Raw genomic sequence first — 21,480 nt, forward strand, 5'->3', positions numbered from 1 at the left:
CCGGTTAAAACATGTCACAGATTAGGACTGTTTGAGGCCTGTGAGCCGGTTAAAACATGTCACAGGTTAGGACTGTTTGAGGCCTGTGAGCCGGTTAAAACATGTCACAGGTTAGGACTGTTTGAGGCCTGTGAGCCGGTTAAAACATGTCACAGGTTAGGACTGTTTGAGGCCTGTGAGCCGGTTAAAACATGTCACAGATTAGGACTGTTTGAGGCCTGTGAGCCGGTTAAAACATGTCACAGATTAGGACTGTTTGAGGCCTGTGAGCCGGTTAAAACATGTCACAGGTTAGGACTGTTTTAGGCCTGTGAGCCGGTTAAAACATGTCACAGATTAGGACTGTTTGAGGCCTGTGAGCCGGTTAAAACATGTCACAGATTAGGACTGTTTGAGGCCTGTGAGCCGGTTAAAACATGTCACAGGTTAGGACTGTTTGAGGCCTGTGAGCCGGTTAAAACATGTCACAGATTAGGACTGTTTGAGGCCTGTGAGCCGGTTAAAACATGTCACAGGTTAGGACTGTTTTAGGCCTGTGAGCCGGTTAAAACATGTCACAGGTTAGGACTGTTTTAGGCCTGTGAGCCGGTTAAAACATGTCACAGGTTAGGACTGTTTGAGGCCTGTGAGCCGGTTAAAACATGTCACAGGTTAGGACTGTTTGAGGCCTGTGAGCCGGTTAAAACATGTCACAGATTAGGACTGTTTGAGGCCTGTGAGCCGGTTAAAACATGTCACAGGTTAGGACTGTTTTAGGCCTGTGAGCCGGTTAAAACATGTCACAGGTTAGGACTGTTTGAGGCCTGTGAGCCGGTTAAAACATGTCACAGGTTAGGACTGTTTTAGGCCTGTGAGCCGGTTAAAACATGTCACAGATTAGGACTGTTTGAGGCCTGTGAGCCGGTTAAAACATGTCACAGATTAGGACTGTTTGAGGCCTGTGAGACGGTTAAAACATGTCACAGGTTAGGACTGTTTGAGGCCTGTGAGCCGGTTAAAACATGTCACAGGTTAGGACTGTTTTAGGCCTGTGAGCCGGTTAAAACATGTCACAGATTAGGACTGTTTGAGGCCTGTGAGCCGGTTAAAACATGTCACAGATTAGGACTGTTTGAGGCCTGTGAGCCGGTTAAAACATGTCACAGATTAGGACTGTTTGAGGCCTGTGAGCCGGTTAAAACATGTCACAGATTAGGACTGTTTGAGGCCTGTGAGCCGGTTAAAACATGTCACAGGTTAGGACTGTTTTAGGCCTGTGAGCCGGTTAAAACATGTCACAGGTTAGGACTGTTTTAGGCCTGTGAGCCGGTTAAAACATGTCACAGGTTAGGACTGTTTGAGGCCTGTGAGCCGGTTAAAACATGTCACAGATTAGGACTGTTTGAGGCCTGTGAGCCGGTTAAAACATGTCACAGATTAGGACTGTTTGAGGCCTGTGAGCCGGTTAAAACATGTCACAGATTAGGACTGTTTGAGGCCTGTGAGCCGGTTAAAACATGTCACAGGTTAGGACTGTTTGAGGCCTGTGAGCCGGTTAAAACATGTCACAGGTTAGGACTGTTTGAGGCCTGTGAGCCGGTTAAAACATGTCACAGGTTAGGACTGTTTGAGGCCTGTGAGCCGGTTAAAACATGTCACAGATTAGGACTGTTTGAGGCCTGTGAGCCGGTTAAAACATGTCACAGATTAGGACTGTTTGAGGCCTGTGAGCCGGTTAAAACATGTCACAGGTTAGGACTGTTTTAGGCCTGTGAGCCGGTTAAAACATGTCACAGATTAGGACTGTTTGAGGCCTGTGAGCCGGTTAAAACATGTCACAGATTAGGACTGTTTGAGGCCTGTGAGCCGGTTAAAACATGTCACAGATTAGGACTGTTTGAGGCCTGTGAGCCGGTTAAAACATGTCACAGATTAGGACTGTTTTAGGCCTGTGAGCCGGTTAAAACATGTCACAGGTTAGGACTGTTTGAGGCCTGTGAGCCGGTTAAAACATGTCACAGATTAGGACTGTTTGAGGCCTGTGAGCCGGTTAAAACATGTCACAGGTTAGGACTGTTTTAGGCCTGTGAGCCGGTTAAAACATGTCACAGGTTAGGACTGTTTTAGGCCTGTGAGCCGGTTAAAACATGTCACAGGTTAGGACTGTTTGAGGCCTGTGAGCCGGTTAAAACATGTCACAGGTTAGGACTGTTTGAGGCCTGTGAGCCGGTTAAAACATGTCACAGATTAGGACTGTTTGAGGCCTGTGAGCCGGTTAAAACATGTCACAGATTAGGACTGTTTGAGGCCTGTGAGCCGGTTAAAACATGTCACAGGTTAGGACTGTTTGAGGCCTGTGAGCCGGTTAAAACATGTCACAGGTTAGGACTGTTTTAGGCCTGTGAGCCGGTTAAAACATGTCACAGATTAGGACTGTTTGAGGCCTGTGAGCCGGTTAAAACATGTCACAGATTAGGACTGTTTGAGGCCTGTGAGACGGTTAAAACATGTCACAGGTTAGGACTGTTTGAGGCCTGTGAGCCGGTTAAAACATGTCACAGGTTAGGACTGTTTTAGGCCTGTGAGCCGGTTAAAACATGTCACAGATTAGGACTGTTTGAGGCCTGTGAGCCGGTTAAAACATGTCACAGATTAGGACTGTTTGAGGCCTGTGAGCCGGTTAAAACATGTCACAGATTAGGACTGTTTGAGGCCTGTGAGCCGGTTAAAACATGTCACAGATTAGGACTGTTTTAGGCCTGTGAGCCGGTTAAAACATGTCACAGATTAGGACTGTTTGAGGCCTGTGAGCCGGTTAAAACATGTCACAGGTTAGGACTGTTTTAGGCCTGTGAGCCGGTTAAAACATGTCACAGGTTAGGACTGTTTTAGGCCTGTGAGCCGGTTAAAACATGTCACAGGTTAGGACTGTTTGAGGCCTGTGAGCCGGTTAAAACATGTCAAAGGTTAGGACTGTTTGAGGCCTGTGAGCCGGTTAAAACATGTCACAGATTAGGACTGTTTGAGGCCTGTGAGCCGGTTAAAACATGTCACAGATTAGGACTGTTTGAGGCCTGTGAGCCGGTTAAAACATGTCACAGATTAGGACTGTTTGAGGCCTGTGAGCCGGTTAAAACATGTCACAGATTAGGACTGTTTTAGGCCTGTGAGCCGGTTAAAACATGTCACAGATTAGGACTGTTTGAGGCCTGTGAGCCGGTTAAAACATGTCACAGGTTAGGACTGTTTTAGGCCTGTGAGCCGGTTAAAACATGTCACAGGTTAGGACTGTTTTAGGCCTGTGAGCCGGTTAAAACATGTCACAGGTTAGGACTGTTTGAGGCCTGTGAGCCGGTTAAAACATGTCACAGGTTAGGACTGTTTGAGGCCTGTGAGCCGGTTAAAACATGTCACAGATTAGGACTGTTTGAGGCCTGTGAGCCGGTTAAAACATGTCACAGATTAGGACTGTTTGAGGCCTGTGAGCCGGTTAAAACATGTCACAGGTTAGGACTGTTTGAGGCCTGTGAGCCGGTTTAAAACATGTCACAGGTTAGGACTGTTTTAGGCCTGTGAGCCGGTTAAAACATGTCACAGGTTAGGACTGTTTGAGGCCTGTGAGCCGGTTAAAACATGTCACAGATTAGGACTGTTTGAGGCCTGTGAGCCGGTTAAAACATGTCACAGGTTAGGACTGTTTGAGGCCTGTGAGCCGGTTAAAACATGTCACAGGTTAGGACTGTTTTAGGCCTGTGAGCCGGTTAAAACATGTCACAGATTAGGACTGTTTGAGGCCTGTGAGCCGGTTAAAACATGTCACAGATTAGGACTGTTTGAGGCCTGTGAGCCGGTTAAAACATGTCACAGATTAGGACTGTTTGAGGCCTGTGAGCCGGTTAAAACATGTCACAGATTAGGACTGTTTTAGGCCTGTGAGCCGGTTAAAACATGTCACAGGTTAGGACTGTTTGAGGCCTGTGAGCCGGTTAAAACATGTCACAGATTAGGACTGTTTGAGGCCTGTGAGCCGGTTAAAACATGTCACAGATTAGGACTGTTTGAGGCCTGTGAGCCGGTTAAAACATGTCACAGGTTAGGACTGTTTGAGGCCTGTGGGCCGGTTAAAACATGTCACAGATTAGGACTGTTTGAGGCCTGTGAGCCGGTTAAAACATGTCACAGATTAGGACTGTTTGAGGCCTGTGAGCCGGTTAAAACATGTCACAGGGAACGTGACTCTGCTCTGCTCTGCATTAGTTCAATGTTTACAGAAAATCTGAGGGGCAAGAAGACTGTTAGCAGAAAGACTAGTTTACCCAAACAGTAAAACCAACTTGTTAACATACCACAGGGTTTGAAGATACTCATCTCTGGTCTTTTATATCTACTTTATTCATCTATTTGTCATTAATTTCAACAGTTGAGTCGCCTTATCTCCCTTTCAAGGGATCCTTACATTTGAGGCGTCTTCCTTGTAACACGTTAACATTAAAACCTTTTCATTTTCTCCCCTATCCATTCCAGGACTAAACAATGAGGAATACCAGGCGGTGATTGGCAACGACCCGACCAGCTACATTATAGATGACCTGGAGCCATCCTGGAACTACTCTTTTTACATGGTGGCTTATATGCCGATGGGAGCTAGCCGTATGTCTGACCAAGTCTGTCAACACACTCTGGAGGACGGTGAGTAAGGTCATACAAGTAGACTGTTGTCATGCCAATGAATAGAATGGAATGGAATTGAGCAGATAACAGGGATTATCAACTACTCCTTTCTGTAACTCACTTCATCACTTCATTTGTATGTGTTTTAAGTTTGACTGCATTGCATTCGGACTGTGCAGAATCACTGATCTACAAATCATCCCAAATAACTGCTCAATATTGGCATTAAGGTTAGAGATTCTGCGCCTCGCCTTGTCTCTAACTGATTCATTCAAACACGGTTGAATGTCTCCTCCTGTCCCCTCCAGTGCCCCTGCGTACCCCAGAGCTCAGCCTGACCAGCCACAGCCCTACAGACATCCAGGTTTTGTGGCAGCCTCTACCAACCAAACTGTCCCGTGGGCACATCTGGGCCTATCGTCTGTCCTACCGCACGGCTGCAGACGCCACGGTTCTGTCTGTGGAGCTGGCCCAGAACAACACCCAGTACCTCCTGGGAGACCTTCAGCCTGATACCGTCTACCTGCTCCAGATCGCTGCAGCCACCAGGGTGGGGTGGTGTGAGCCCTCCTCCTGGACCTCCCACCGCACTCCCAAAACCTCCAGCATCAAAGGTAACTAACATCACATCCTAACCCTCACCCTAAACCTCCAGCATCAAAAGTAACTAACCCTAAACCTCCAGCATCAAAGGTAACTAACATCACAGCCTAACCCTCACCCTAAACCTCCAGCATCAAAAGTAACTAACCCTAAACCTCCAGCATCAAAGGTAACTAACATCACAGCCTAACCCTCACCCTAAACCTCCAGCATCAAAAGTAACTAACCCTAAACCTCCAGCATCAAAAGTAACTAACCCTAAACCTCCAGCATCAAAGGTAACTAACATCACATCCTAACCCTCACTCTAAACCTCCAGCATCAAAGGTAACTAACATCCTAACCCTCACCCTAAACCTCCAGCATCAAAGGTAACTAACATCCTAACCCTCACCCTAAACCTCCAGCATCAAAGGTAACTAACATCACATCCTAACCCTCACCCTAAACCTCCAGCATCAAAGGTAACTAACATCACATCCTAACCCTCACCCTAAACCTCCAGCATCAAAGGTAACTAACATCACATCCTAACCCTCACCCTAAACCTCCAGCATCAAAGGTAACTAACATCACATCCTAGGGGCTAGGGGTAGTGGTATGGGTAGTGGTAGGGGTAGGGTTAGTGCTGGGGTAGTGGTAGGGGTAGTGGTAGGGGTAGGGGTAGTGGTAGGGCTAGGGGTAGTGGTAGGGCTAGGGGTAGTGGTAGGGCTAGGGGTAGTGGTAGGGCTAGTGGTAGTGGTAGGGGTAGTGGTAGGGGTAGGGCTAGGGGTAGTGGTAGGGCTAGGGGTAGGGGTAGTGGTAGGGGTAGGGGTAGTGGTAGTGGTAGGGGTAGGGGTAGTGGTAGGGGTAGGGCTAGTGGTAGGGCTAGGGGTAGTGGTAGGGCTAGGGGTAGTGGTAGGGCTAGGGGTAGTGGTAGGGGTAGGGGTTGTTGGTTGGCTTTCATTGTAGACAGTGTGCATCTTAAATGGCACCCTATTCCCTATATAGTGCACTATTTTTGACCCCAGACCTATTTGAGACACAGCCTTCCTGTGTCCCCACAGTGCCATCTGCCCCACTGCTGCAGCAACTGGAGCCTCTCAACTGCACCTCCATCTTGGTTCGATGGCAGCCATCTCCAGGCCCCGTGGTCGTCCAGGGTTACCGGCTCTGTTACCATGAGGAGGGTCAACCAGAACAGCCCTCCATCCAGCTCCAGCCTGAGGACACAGAATACACCATCAGTGGTCTGGGTAAGTAATGATTAGATACTGTAGGTATAGATACTGTAGGTATAGATACTGTAGGTATAGATACTGTAGGTATAGATACTGTAGGTATAGATCGGGTAGAGGTAGAGGTGGGTAGAGGTTGGTAGAGGTGGGTAGAGGTAGAGGTGGGTAGAGGTAGAGGTGGGTAGAGGTAGAGGTGGGTAGAGGTAGAGGTGGGTAGAGGGTAGAGGTAGAGATGGGTAGAGGTAGAGGTGGGTAGAGGTAGAGGTAGAGATGGGTAGAGGTGGGTAGAGGTAGAGGTGGGTAGAGGTGGGTAGAGGTAGAGGTGGGGTAGAGGTAGAGGTGGGTAGAGGTAGAGGTAGAGGTGGGTAGAGGTAGAGGTGGGTAGAGGTAGAGATGGGTAGAGGTAGAGGTAGAGGTAGAGGTGGGTAGAGGTGGGTAGAGGTAGAGGTGGGTAGAGGTAGAGGTAGAGGTGGGTAGAGGTAGAGGTGGGTAGAGGTAGAGGTGGGTAGAGGTAGAGGTGGGTAGAGGTGGGTAGAGGTAGAGGTGGGTAGAGGTAGAGGTGGGTAGAGGTGGGTAGAGGTGGGTAGAGGTAGAGGTGGTAGAGGTGGGTAGAGGTGGGTAGAGGTAGAGGTGGGTAGAGGTGGGTAGAGGTGGAGGTGGGTAGAGGTGGGTAGAGGTGGGTAGAGGTAGAGGTGGGTAGAGGTAGAGGTGGGTAGAGGTGGTAGAGGTGGGTAGAGGTGGGTAGAGGTGGGTAGAGGTAGAGATGGGTAGAGGTAGAGGTGGGTAGAGGTGGGTAGAGGTAGAGATGGGTAGAGGTAGAGGTGGGTAGAGGTAGAGGTGGGTAGAGGTAGAGGTGGGTAGAGGTGGGTAGAGGTAGAGATGGGTAGAGGTAGAGGTAGAGGTAGAGGTGGGTAGAGGTGGGTAGAGGTAGAGATGGGTAGAGGTAGAGGTGGGTAGAGGTGGGTAGAGGTAGAGGTGGGTAGAGGTAGAGGTGGGTAGAGGTAGAGGTGGGTAGAGGTAGAGGTGGGTAGAGGTGGGTAGAGGTGGGTAGGTGGTAGAGGTGGGTAGAGGTGGGTAGAGGTAGAGGTGGGTAGAGGTGGGTAGAGGTGGGTAGAGGGGGGTAGAGGTAGAGGTGGGTAGAGGTAGAGGTGGGTAGAGGTGGGTAGAGGTAGAGGTGGGTAGAGGTGGGTAGAGGTGGGGTAGAGGGGGTAGAGGTAGAGGTGGGTAGAGGGGGGTAGAGGTAGAGGTGGGTAGAGGTAGAGGTGGTAGAGGTGGGTAGAGGTAGAGGTGGGTAGAGGTAGAGGTGGGTAGAGGTGGGTAGAGGTGGGTAGAGGTAGAGGTGGGTAGAGGTAGAGGGGGGGTAGAGGTGGGTAGAGGTAGAGGTGGTAGAGGTGGGTAGAGGTAGAGGTGGGTAGAGGTGGGTAGAGGGGGTAGAGGTAGAGGGGGGTAGAGGTAGAGGGGGGTAGAGGTGGGTAGAGGTGGTAGAGGGTGGGTAGAGGTAGAGGTGGGTAGAGGTGGGTAGAGGTAGAGGGGGGTAGAGGTGGGTAGAGGTAGAGGGGGGTAGAGGTGGGTAGAGGTGGGTAGAGGTAGAGGTGGGTAGAGGTAGAGGTGGGTAGAGGTAGAGGTGGGTAGAGGTGGGTAGAGGTAGAGGTGGGTAGAGGTAGAGGTGGGTAGAGGGGGGTAGAGGTGGGTAGAGGTGGGTAGAGGGGGGTAGAGGTGGGTAGAGGTGGGTAGAGGTAGGTAGAGGTAGGTAGAGGTAGAGGTAGAGGTGGAGGTGGGTAGAGGTGGAGGTGGGTAGAGGTAGAGGTGGGTAGAGGTGGGTAGAGGTGGGTAGAGGTAGAGGTGGGTAGAGGTAGAGCTGGGTAGAGGGGGGTAGAGGTAGAGCTAGGGTAGAGGGGGGTAGAGGTAGGGTAGAGCTAGAGTTTTGAGTGGCTGTAGGGACATCAACAGATTACAAAGGGGAGAATCAGATATAGGCGGACAGCCATGGAATGGAGGGAGGGACCGGTAGTGGCCCCTAAAGCTGAGGAATATTTTGCATGGCCTTATTTTCCAATATGTAGAGACATCTTTTAGTGTCCCCTTGCCCTTTTCTCTCGGTCCGTCCCCGATCAATATGGCCTCTCCTAAACAGACCTCCCTCGCCTCCCTAGCCCCCCTGTCCAGTCCCAAGTTCCTCCCCCAATCCCCTCTCCATCCATAGCCTGGTCCCAGATCTGTTTGTGCTTTCTTACCAACTCCTATGGTCATAATGACATTTGGTATCACAATGAGAAGACAACACCAACAGATCTGGGACCAGGCTAGTCCAGCCCCTGTCCAGCCCCCTCCTCAGTGGCTCTCCCTCCCCAGTGTTGTGTGAGCAGCAAAGAGGTTAGAGGTCAGGGCCCAGATGTCCTTCCCACCACTGCTTCCCATGGATCTCATCCCTGGCCTGCATACATTATCACTGGCTATTGTGCTATAGCTGCAGGGCCGCTGGGCCAGAGCTGCCCTATGACACCCTGGCCACCAACCCACCCGTAACCCTGAGTAGCACCCCCTCTACAGCTGGACAGGTGGACGTTTCCACCACACCCCACAGCCCCCTGGGATTGGCCAGAGCTGGACAGACCTATGATCTATGGTCGTGAGACATTGGACTTGGATTAGAGAATTGCCATGTCTGCCCCCCCCATTACACAATGGCCTGCTGTCTGTGTTGTCCATGTAAATAGTGATGGCCTGCTGTCTGTGTTGTCCATGTAAATAGTGATGGTCTGCTGTCTGTGTTGTCCATGTAAATAGTGATGGCCTGCTGTCTGTGTTGTCCATGTAAATAGTAATGGCCTGCTGTCTGTGTTGTCCATGTAAATAGTGATGGCCTGCTGTCTGTGTTGTCCATGTAAATAGTGATGGCCTGCTGTCTGTGTTGTCCATGTAAATAGTGATGGCCTGCTGTCTGTGTTGTCCATGTAAATAGTGATGGCCTGCTGTCTGTGTTGTCCATGTAAATAGTGATGGCCTGCTGTCTGTGTTGTCCATGTAAATAGTGATGGCCTGCTGTCTGTGTTGTCCATGTAAATAGTGATGGCCTGCTGTCTGTGTTGTCTGTGTTGTCCATGTAAATAGTGATGGCCTGCTGTCTGTGTTGTCCATGTAAATAGTGCCCAACAGATGCAGAGGAGTCCATGGGATTGTGAAATAGTCTCTAGACTGATAGATATCATTAATAGTCTCTAGACTGATACATATCATTAATAGTCTCTAGACCGATAGAGATCAGATAGATTTGATTAGATCTTAATCTAGGCTTTTAATTCCCATTTCTTCTAACAGGTAAAGGATTTATCCGAAGTAAATCAACAGATTTATCTAGAAGGAATCAAACGTTATATGAATCAAACGTTATAGGAATCAAACGTTATAGGAATCAAACGTTATATGAATCAAACGTTATAGGAATCAAACGTTATATGAATCAAAAATTATATGAATCACTACTTGCACATTCATCTTTTGCACTTCTATCACTCCAGTGTTTAATTGCTATATTGTAATTACTTCACCACCATGGCCTATTTATTGCCTACCTCCCTTATCTTACCTCATTTGCACACACTGTATATAGACTTTTTCTATTGTATTGACTGTATGTTTGTTTATTCCATGTGTAACTCTGTTATTTGTGTCGCACTGCTTTGCTTTATCTTGGCCAGGTCGCAGTTGTAAATGAGAACTTGTTCTCAACTAGCCTACCTGGTTAAATAAAGGTGAAATAAATAATATAAATCAAACGTTTTAGGAATCAAACGTTATATGCTCATGATGAGTTAAAGTTACAGACTGGGCAACTGTCTCAACATCATTCTATTCTTACTTGCGTCTCAGCCTTCTTCCAGGCCTAGCCTATATGTCTGCAAGTTGAATGGTAGACAGAAGGGTGGAGGGGCAGCCAGGTGGAGGGTAGACTGAAGGGTGGAGAGGCAGCCAGGTGGAGGGTAGACTGAAGGGTGGATGGGCAGCCAGGTGGAGGGTAGACAGAAGGGTGGAGGGGCAGCCAGGTGGAGGGTAGACTGAAGGGTGGATGGGCAGCCAGGTGGGGGGTAGACAGAAGGGTGGAGGGGCAGCCAGGTGGAGGGTAGACAGAAGGGTGGATGGGCAGCCAGGTGGAGGGTAGACAGAAGGGTGGAGGGGCAGCCAGGTGGAGGGTAGACTGAAGGGTGGATGGGCAGCCAGGAGGAGGGTAGACAGAAGGGTGGATGGGCAGCCAGGTGGAGGGTAGACTGAAGGGTGGATGGGCAGCCAGGTGGAGGGTAGACAGAAGGGTGGAGGGGCAGCCAGGTGGGGGGTAGACAGAAGGGTGGAGGGGCAGCCAGGTGGAGGGTAGACAGAAGGGTGGAGGGGCAGCCAGGTGGGGGGTAGACAGAAGGGTGGAGGGGCAGCCAGGTGGAGGGTAGACTGAAGGGTGGAGGGGCAGCCAGGTGGAGGGTAGACTGAAGGGTGGAGGGGCAGCCAGGTGGGGGGTAGACAGAAGGGTGGAGGGGCAGCCAGGTGGAGGGTAGACAGAAGGGTGGAGGGGCAGCCAGGTGGGGGGTAGACAGAAGGGTGGAGGGGCAGCCAGGTGGGGGGTAGACAGAAGGGTGGAGGGGCAGCCAGGTGGAGGGTAGACAGAAGGGTGGAGGGGCAGCCAGGTGGAGGGTAGACAGAAGGGTGGATGGGCAGCCAGGTGGAGGGTAGACTGAAGGGTGGATGGGCAGCCAGGTGGAGGGTAGACTGAAGGGTGGATGGGCAGCCAGGTGGAGGGTAGACAGAAGGGTGGATGGGCAGCCAGGTGGAGGGTAGACAGAAGGGTGGATGGGCAGCCAGGTGGAGGGTAGACTGAAGGGTGGATGGGCAGCCAGGTGGAGGGTAGACAGAAGGGTGGAGGGGCAGCCAGGTGGAGGGTAGACTGAAGGGTGGAGGGGCAGCCAGGTGGAGGGTAGACAGAAGGGTGGAGGGGCAGCCAGGTGGAGGGTAGACAGAAGGGTGGAGGGGCAGCCAGGTGGAGGGTAGACAGAAGGGTGGAGGGGCAGCCAGGTGGAGGGTAGACTGAAGGGTGGAGGGGCAGCCAGGTGGAGGGTAGACTGAAGGGTGGAGGGGCAGCCAGGTGGAGGGTAGACTGAAGGGTGGAGAGGCAGCCAGTTGGAACAAAAGTTACTGAGGAGTTGAAACAAAGGGGCCCTTCTCTCCACACCTCTCCTCTCCATCCACTCCGTCCACTCCTCCTCTCCTTTCTCCTCTCTTCTCCTCTCCGTCCACTCCTCTCTTTTCTCTTCTCCTCTCCTATTTTCTCCTCTCCTTTCTGTCCACTCCTCCTCTCTTTTCTCCTCTCTTCTTCTCTTCTCTTCTCCTCTCCCACAATCCTGAAGCCCAGATTCCTTCTGTGACCCCTGACCCTAGTCACCCCTCCCCCCAGTCCCAGAGGCCCTGGATCCCAGCAGCTGAATGCTCCCCCTGGCCCCCCTGCCCCAGCCGAGCCCCCTGGCCACCATTCCCCACCAGCACACAACGGACCTGGACACACACACCACCTCCCTCCACCCCTCTCCACTGGTCAATACCCAGAACCTAACCTTTCACCCCAAGAGACGTAAAACAAATCCTTAATTCTCCCTTCAATACAGCATTATTTACGAGTTGGTGGCCATGTCGATGGTGGGTTTCAAAGTGAAAGACACTGAATTAAATTGCACAGTTTTTAAGCGAAAGGGTAAATAACTTGTTTTAACTATATAAACCTTGTTTGATATTTTGTCTATTTCCTACCAATAATTTATCTGAATTGATTTGTTGCAGAATCCTACTCATGTGGTTAGCAGAGGTTGGGTCAGAAAGTAAACAGAAATTTCAATCCCAATTTTCATCAATGCTTTTCAATGAGAAAACTGAAATTTGAGTTTACTTCCTGAAATGAATGACGTGAAATGGAACTGCCCCGAGCCTTGGTGGATATATACAACTAGTTAAAGTAGTTCTGTATACAAAACAGTCCTAGAAAGACCTAATTTCACCCCGACCCCCCCCCCCCCCTCCTTCAGCTGGCCTCTTCACAGCTGCTGTTTCTACTGTTTATATGGTATAGCACCGTATTGCACAGCCTAGTGTCCATGTTCTCCTCTGTTCAGAGTTGACTTTGCAGTAACAGCATGGATGAAAGGCAGCACTAGTTCATCTAGCAGAGCATGAGGACTCGGTGGATCATTTATTTTTGGATGAAGAGAGACTGTCAGTACTGTCTGTTATAGGGCTCAGTAGTAACTCCTCTGTTTCTGAAGGTCTACAGGCAGACTATGGGATCATTCTAAAGCGCTCTCTTCTCTGCTCTGTGACAAGATATGATAGATAGACTGGGGTCAAGGGGCACACGGGAGAGCTTCTCTGTGTGAATTGGGAACAGACAGCAGAAACCAAAGGGTTAACGTTGCCCTCCAGCGCTTAACTGTCATCCTAATCTGTTGGAGGCTAGTCCTTTAACTGAAAAGGGAAACTTGAAATCAGATCCGCTTTAGCCGATATCCGCATAGAGGTGGAACTGCATTAGATCTGTCAAATCCACAAGCGGCTCCCGCCATTATACCTAAAGCGGACATTGCTATTGGCCGCACAGAGTCGCATTAAGAGAAATCCCAATGCAGCCTTGTTTACAAATTGGAACACTGGACTGTGAGATGTAATCTACACCTTGATTAGACTGATAGATGTAATCTACTCCTCCATTAGGATGATAGATGATAGATGTAATCTACTCCTCCATTAGGATGATAGATGATATATGTAATCTACACCTCCATTAGGATGATAGATGTAATCTACTCCTCCATTAGGATGATAGATGTAATCTACTCCTCCATTAGGATGATAGATGTAATCTACACCTCCATTAGGATGATAGATGTAATCTACTCCTCCATTAGGATGATAGATGTAATCTACACCTCCATTAGGATGATAGATGTAATCTACTCCTCCATTAGGATGATAGATGTAATCTACACCTTGATTAGACTGATAGATGTAATCTACTCCTCCATTAGGATGATAGATGATAGATGTAATCTACTCCTCCATTAGGATGATAGATGATATATGTAATCTACACCTCCATTAGGATGATAGATGTAATCTACTCCTCCATTAGGATGATAGATGTAATCTACTCCTCCATTAGGATGATAGATGTAATCTACACCTCCATTAGGATGATAGATGATAGATGTAATCTACTCCTCCATTAGGATGATAGATGTAATCTACTCCTCCATTAGGATGATGGATGATAGATGTAATCTACACCTCCATTAGGATGATGGATGTAATCTACTCCTCCATTAGGATGATAGATGTAATCTACACCTCCATTAGGATGATAGATGTAATCTACTCCTCCATTAGGATGATAGATGTAATCTACACCTCCATGAGGATGATAGATGCAATCTACTCCTCCATTAGGATGATAGATGTAATCTACTCCTCCATTAGGATGATAGATGTAATCTACACCTCCATTAGGATGATAGATGTAATCTACTCCTCCATTAGGATGATAGATGTAATCTACTCTTCCATTAGGATGATAGATGTAATCTACTCCTCCATTAGGATGATAGATGATAGATGTAATCTACTCCTCCATTAGGATGATAGATGATAGATGTAATCTACACCTCCATTAGGATGATAGATGTAATCTACTCCTCCATTAGGATGATAGATGATAGATGTAATCTACTCCTCCATTAGGATGATAGATGGTAGATGTAATCTACACCTCCATTAGGATGATAGATGATAGATGTAATCTACTCCTCCATTAGGATGATAGATGTAATCTACACCTTCATTAGGATGATAGATGATAGATGTAATCTACACCTCCATTAGGATGATAGATGATAGATGTAATCTACTCCTCCATTAGGATGATAGATGTAATCTACACCTTCATTAGGATGATAGATGATAGATGTAATCTACACCTCCATTAGGATGATAGATGATAGATGTAATCTACACCTCCATTAGGATGATAGATGATAGATGTAATCTACTCCTCCATTAGGATGATAGATGTAATCTACACCTCCATTAGGATGATAGATGTAATCTACTCCTCCATTAGGATGATAGATGATAGATGTAATCTACTCCTCCATTAGGATGATAGATGATAGATGTAATCTACTCCTCCATTAGGATGATAGATGTAATCTACACCTCCATTAGGATGATAGATGTAATCTACTCCTCCATTAGGATGATGGATGATAGATGTAATCTACACCTCCATTAGGATGATAGATGTAATCTACTCCTCCATTAGGATGATAGATGTAATCTACTCCTCCATTAGGATGATAGATGATAGATGTAATCTACTCCTCCATTAGGATGATGGATGTAATCTACTCCTCCATTAGGATGATAGATGATAGATGTAATCTACTCCTCCATTAGGATGATAGATGTAATCTACTCCTCCATTAGGATGATAGATGTAATCTACTCCTCCATTAGGATGATAGATGTAATCTACACCTCCATTAGGATGATAGATGATAGATGTAATCTACACCTCCATTAGGATGATAGATGATAGATGTAATCTACTCCTCCATTAGGATGATAGATGATAGATGTAATCTACTCCTCCATTAGGATGATAGATGATAGATGTAATCTACTCCTCCATTAGGATGATGGATGTAATCTACTCCTCCATTAGGATGATAGATGATAGATGTAATCTACTCCTCCATTAGGATGATAGATGTAATCTACTCCTCCATTAGGATGATAGATGTAATCTACTCCTCCATTAGGATGATAGATGTAATCTACACCTCCATTAGGATGATAGATGATAGATGTAATCTACACCTCCATTAGGATGATAGATGATAGATGTAATTTACTCCTCCATTAGGATGATAGATGATAGATGTAATCTACTCCTCCATTAGGATGATAGATGATAGATGTAATCTACTCCTCCATTAGGATGATGGATGTAATCTACTCCTCCATTAGGATGATAGATGATAGATGTAATCTACTCCTCCATTAGGATGATAGATGTAATCTACTCCTCCATTAGGATGATAGATGTAATCTACTCCTCCATTAGGATGATAGATGTAATCTACACCTCCATTAGGATGATAGATGATAGATGTAATCTACACCTCCATTGGGATGATAGATGTAATCTACTCCTCCATTAGGATGATAGATGTAATCTACACCTGCATTGCTTGCTGTTTGGGGTTTTAGGATGGGTTTCAGCTGATGTAAGAAGGGCTTTATAAACACATTTGATTGATTGATTGTGACTGATAGTGGACATCTCAGCATTGTGTTAGCCCAGTTGTTTTAAAATATTATGCTGGTCAGTTGATAATAAACAGAACATGTAATATTTATTTCCACTTATGTTATTTATTAATCTACAATTTATTGTTTTCCAGACCCAAGGAGGAAGTACCAGGTGAAACTGTTGGCATTAAGTCATGTAGGAGATGGTTACCAGGCCGACCAGACACTCAGCACCCCAGGATGTGTGTGTAAGTACACAAAGAAATCAGATCAATTCGTACTATTGATCTGCTTCAGCTTCTGTTCATCCTGAATATCTACAATGGCCTCTAACACATCTCCCACTACCATAAAAAAATACTTCTAGACAGCTGAAGCAAGAGCACACATTTTCTTCTGGAAATGTACCTTTTCTAGTTGTGACTAAAAACATTTGTGCATCTGTGTGTGTCTAGCAATCCGTGACTACCCGGTGGCCCAGCCTCCAGCCCCGGACCATGTGAATGCGGTGGCTAACAGCTCGTCAGCGGTGTACCTGCGTTGGAGCCGTCCTGCCTTCGCCTCTAGGAAGGTTGTTAGCTACACAGCTCGTTGTACACCTGTGGGCCTGATGAACGCATCAGCCATACGCTACATACAGACGTGAGTTCATGACCAGTTCTGCAACAGAACTGCTCAAGGTCTAGACACTTATGATGTTTATACCTGTATACTGGGGTCTGTTGAAGTAGAAGAAGAATACTTTACTACTACTTTAATACTAAGATTATTACTTTACTACTATGCTATTATCCATTGTAATTTTTCAGATCATTGGACATTTATATTACATGTGGTAATTTAGTTCTACACTTAGTTTCTAAGAGACTGAAAATAAAGATTGTTTTGACACAGTTGTTGGATTGAACCTGTCATGATTGTCCTCGTCAGTACCAATCAGACTGTGGCGATACAGGGTCTGGAACCCAACACCCGCTACGAGTTAGTGGTGCGTCTCCATGCCGACCAGCTGTCCAGCCCCTGGAGTTCTGTTGTCCACCAGAGGACCCTTCCTGCAGGTGAACAACCATCTTCTAATCTTTCTCTGACTATCATCTCCCAAGGGTAACCAAGGTAACCAGGGTAACCAGGGTAACAAGGGCCCTCTATCTATAGATCATGAAGCAGTCTAATTAACTTTAAAAAGACATCAACAGTAGAGCTTCCTTTCCAGTCTACCCCAAGCTGGGCTTCAACCAAGGACCCCTCTGCACACAACAACACTCACCTATCAAAGCGGACCGTACTAGATGACGGACCAAGATACTTTTAAACTAAAGTCTCAAAATGACCCTTTTCTGTTCATCAGCGCCCAGCCATCCACCTGAAGGTGTGAGGGCGTCTCTGATTGAGGACGGCACAGCCCTGGTTTCCTGGAGGAAACCAGAGGAGAACAACTTGGCAGTGACACACTACACCATCCTGTACGCCTCACAGAGGGCCTGGCTGGCCGGACACTGGCAAACACTGCAGAGGGAGGGTGAGTATGGACACTAGCAAACACTGTAGAGGGAGGGTGAGTATGGACACTAGCAAACACTGCAGAGGGAGGGTGAGTATGGACACTAGCAAACACTGTAGAGGGAGGGTGAGTATGGACACTAGCAAACACTGCAGAGGGAGGGTGAGTATGGACACTAGCAAACGCTGTAGAGGGAGGGTGAGTATGGACAGCTAGATTTTGACCTCTCATCTCTTAAACCCTTTTTGACATAACTGAGCCGAGCTGAGCTGAGCTGGGCTGGGCTGGGTTGGGCTGGCCTGGTTACACATCCACCGTGGTTACTGTAACCGTGCTGGAAAGAACGATGTAAAAAGAACAGACTAAACCAACACAGTACGTTTCCTCATCCTATTCAGCGCTCTCTAACACCAGTCCTGTCTTTCCCCTACAGGAAGTAACACCATGGTCCTGCTGGAGCGTCTGGAGCCTGGTAACGTCTACCTGGTGAAGATATCTGCCTCCAACCTGGTGGGAGACGGGCCCTTCTCAACCACTGTGGAGCTGGCCCTGGGGCCTGGGTCTAGACACAGAGGGAAGAGCCCCAGGCATTCAGACAGCGGATCCTCCTCAGACACTACAGGTTACTATGGTTACATGGACAGCAGGTAGCCTAGCAGTTAAGAGCGTTGGACCAGTAAACGAAAGGTTGCAGGTTCGAATCCCCTAGCCGGGCAAGGTGAAAAAATAAATCAGTCGTTCTGCCCTTGATCAAGGCAGTTAACCCCCAACAACAACTGCTCCCCGGGCGCTGATGATATCGATTAAGGCAGCTCCCCGCACCTCTGTGATTCAGAGGGGTTGGGTTTAGTCTGGAAGACACATTTCGGTTTAAATGCATTCAGTTGTACAACTGACTAGGCATCCCCCTTTCCCATGGAGTGTTGTTGGACTGGGGAGATATTTTGAATGTTGATAAGATTACTGTAAAAGAAGAAGATTACTGTAAAAGCAGAAGAAGATTACTGTAAAAGAAGAAGAAGAAGATTACTGTAAAATAAAAAGATTACTGCTGTTGGAGACATATAAACTGAACCAGTACAGTATATAGCATCAAACAAATTATATTTCTGTCTTGTCTTAATGCTAATAGGCTGGTCCTTGATCTGTTAGCGGTGTATAGCTAACAGCTGTATAGTTCCAGTAGCCTATAGTACTTGCCTAAAGTGAGATGATTTCTCTTGTGTAACAGTATGCCTTTTGTTTGTCTCAGTGTTCTCTGATGGCCTGTACCACATGGACCAGAAGTCCATGACAGGCATCATGGTGGGGGTCTGCATCACTCTGGCTTGTCTCGCCATCTGTGCCCTCATCCTCATCAACAAAGGCAGATCCAGGTACATATCTATACTATTCTTCTTCTTTTATAGTAATATTTTTATTTTACAGTAATTTTCTTCTTCTTCTTTTACAGTAATCTTCTTCTTCTTCTTTTACAGTAATCATCTTCTTTTACAGTAATCTTCTTCTTTTACAGTAATCTTCTTCTTCTTTTACAGTAATCTTCTCCTTTTATAGTTATCCTCTTCCTTTACAGTAATCTTCTTTTACAGTAATCTTCTTCTTTTATAGTAATCTTCTTCTTTTACAGTAATCTGTCTTCTTGTACATTAATCTTCTTCTTTTATAGTAATCTTCTTCTTTTACAGTAATCTTCTTCTTTTATAGTAATCTTCTTATTTTACAGTAATCTTCTTCTTTTACAGTAATCTTCTTCTTTTATAGTAATCTTCTTCTTTTATGGTAATCTTCTTCTTGTTCTTCTCATATGCCATTTACTCACTACGATCCATCAGCCATTTTTGAAAGACCTCTCTTCAAATAGATTATTTCATATTGTCCACTAACTTCTACTCTTTACTCCAATAGGAAATCGTCCATCTGTAAGATCATCGACGTAGTGAACAGTGAGAGACCCCACGGTCCACGTGCTGGTTTGGCCCTGGCCAATGAACGCCAGGCTGACAACATAGAGGCCCTGATGACACAACACTTCATTGATGCCAAGGTGAGACATGGCTCCACAGACACAGGCCATGAGTGGTATGAGAATGTATTTAAGACATCACTATGACAACCTTTATGATGCCATGATAAGGTTGTCAACGTCTTTTTAGCAACGAGCAACAGACCTCTTTATTTGTTTGTAATCTCTCTGTTTCAGGGTGGTTCTAACCTGGTGATTAGTAGAACAGGTCCAGTCAATGGCAGCAACCGCGGAAAGAGATGGCAATTCTTCAAGAGGGAGAGACGTAATACAAATACAAGCCAGGTAAAGTCTTCAGACGGGAACTTGATGCTATTATAGAGCCTATCCTGAACATCAATACTGAACCAAAATATATATTTTTTAAATGCAACATGCAACAATTTCAACAATTTGACTGAGATACAGTTCATATAAGGAAATCAGTCAATTGAAATAAATTCATTATGCCCTAATCTTTGGATTTCACATGTCTGGGTCAGGACTGGGCATGGGTGGGCCTGGGAGGGCATAGCCAATCAGAATGAGTTTTTCCTCACAAAAGGGCTTTATTACAGACAGAAATACTCCTCAGTTTCATCAGCTGTCAAGGGTGGCTGGTCTCAGACGATCCCGCAGGGTGTGGAGGTCCTGGGCTGGCGTGCTTACACATGGTCTGCGGCTGCCAAATTCTCTAAAATGACGTTGGAGGCAGTTTATGGTAGAGAAATTAACATTAAATTATCTGGCAACAGCTCTGGTGGAGATTCCTGCAGTCAGCATGACAATTGCACGCTCCCTCAAAATTTTAGACATCTATGGCAGTGTGTTGTGTGACAAAACTGAACATGTTAAGAGTGGCCTTTTATTGTCCCCAGCACAAGGTGCACCTGTGTAGTGATCATGCTGTTTTATCAGCTTCTTGATATGCCACACCTGTCAGGTGGATGGATTGTCTTGGCAAAGGAGAAATGTTTACTAACAGGGATGTAAACAAATTTGTGCACAACATTTGAGAGAAATAAGCTTCTTGTGCATATGGAACATTTCTGGGATCTTTTATTTCAGCTCGTGAAACATGAGACCAACACTTTACATGTTGCGTTTATATTTTGGTTCGGTATAGTTTTACAGAGTGGAGTATTGTTATACAATGACAAACTAACAAATATCAAAAAATCTCCTTCTCTCCTCTATCTCTAGGCTGAGAACAGAGTGTGTCTGTACGAGGCAGGGAAGACTGTGCTGTGTTACGAGGATAAGGTAGACGCTCTGTCCCTCCAGCCTGCAGATCCTGTTCGGGCCACTAGGGGGCTTACAGAGCTCCGTGGGTAGCAGTCAGGGAAGCAGCTCTGGGACCACTGAGACCAGCGAAGGAAGCCACGAGACAGGAGACTCCGGTCACTACTCCAACGAAGAGATGAGCAACGAGAGTGAGATTGAGTAACCCGTCCACAGCTACGTTCGGGCCGTAATTCCAGGCATCCGTCCTTCGGGTCGGAGTTGGATGACAGCTCAACTCCAGAGGATGAAGAGTGTTTTAGAAGTGGAGGAAGAAGGAAAGCCTGGTTTTAAAGTGGAATCTGAGGTGACGACACCAAGCCAACCCTTACCATCATCACCATCACCTCCACCGGCCTGGTTATGACACTGTCCAACGGCCCTCACGTTCCCTCTCAGCTGAGGAAGCTGCTTATCCTGCCCAGGGCACGGTCCAGTCAGCAGGCTCCTCCTGACGATATGCTACCCAGCCTGAATGTGACTTATCTACAGCTGAAGCTGCCCACTTCTCTCCCTTCTTGGCCTCTTGAAAACAGGTCCTTGGGCATAGAACATACGAGGAGTTATGAGGAGGGATCAGGAAGTTGAAGATTGAAGAGGAAACAGGTGTTTTCTTCAGGTCTACCTCAGGATATTTGTAAATTAATGTTGTTGTTTTCCTGTTTCATTTTGATCTCATTTTCAGTCTGTCTGGTTTTCGTCTGTGTGTCTGTTCGGTCTTTAGGGCTGGTTTTTGAACACAGATTAAGCCTTGTCCTGGATTGGTGACAGGTATGTTATGGGATCCTGAAAAACATGTTTAGTGATATTCTCCATTCAAAGTGGCTTCTTTGTACAGGACCAGGCTTAATCTGTGTCCGGGGAAACGAGTCCTTAATGTCTGTTCT

The 21,480-nt window shown here is 46.8% G+C and overlaps 1 protein-coding gene across 1 annotated transcript in view; it reads left to right on the forward strand.

Annotated features, from left to right (window-relative positions):
- The window catches only part of LOC115193067 (protogenin B), a 41,501-nt gene extending 20,453 nt beyond the window's left edge, over positions 1-21,048 (forward strand). The window contains exons 9-21 of the mRNA XM_029752052.1: positions 4,504-4,668; positions 4,959-5,264; positions 6,300-6,488; positions 15,959-16,054; positions 16,262-16,448; positions 16,737-16,864; positions 17,155-17,325; positions 17,741-17,929; positions 18,560-18,683; positions 19,216-19,354; positions 19,511-19,618; positions 20,516-20,639; positions 20,993-21,048. Of these exons, the coding sequence (XP_029607912.1) occupies positions 4,504-4,668; positions 4,959-5,264; positions 6,300-6,488; positions 15,959-16,054; positions 16,262-16,448; positions 16,737-16,864; positions 17,155-17,325; positions 17,741-17,929; positions 18,560-18,683; positions 19,216-19,354; positions 19,511-19,618; positions 20,516-20,639; positions 20,993-21,048 (1,982 nt within the window). The remainder of the gene's footprint in view (positions 1-4,503; positions 4,669-4,958; positions 5,265-6,299; positions 6,489-15,958; positions 16,055-16,261; positions 16,449-16,736; positions 16,865-17,154; positions 17,326-17,740; positions 17,930-18,559; positions 18,684-19,215; positions 19,355-19,510; positions 19,619-20,515; positions 20,640-20,992) is intronic.
- Positions 21,049-21,480: the final 432 nt, after the last annotated feature.

Source organism: Salmo trutta, chromosome 4 (assembly GCF_901001165.1).
Source record: "Salmo trutta chromosome 4, fSalTru1.1, whole genome shotgun sequence".
In the NCBI taxonomy this organism is placed as follows: Eukaryota; Metazoa; Chordata; class Actinopteri; order Salmoniformes; family Salmonidae; genus Salmo; species Salmo trutta.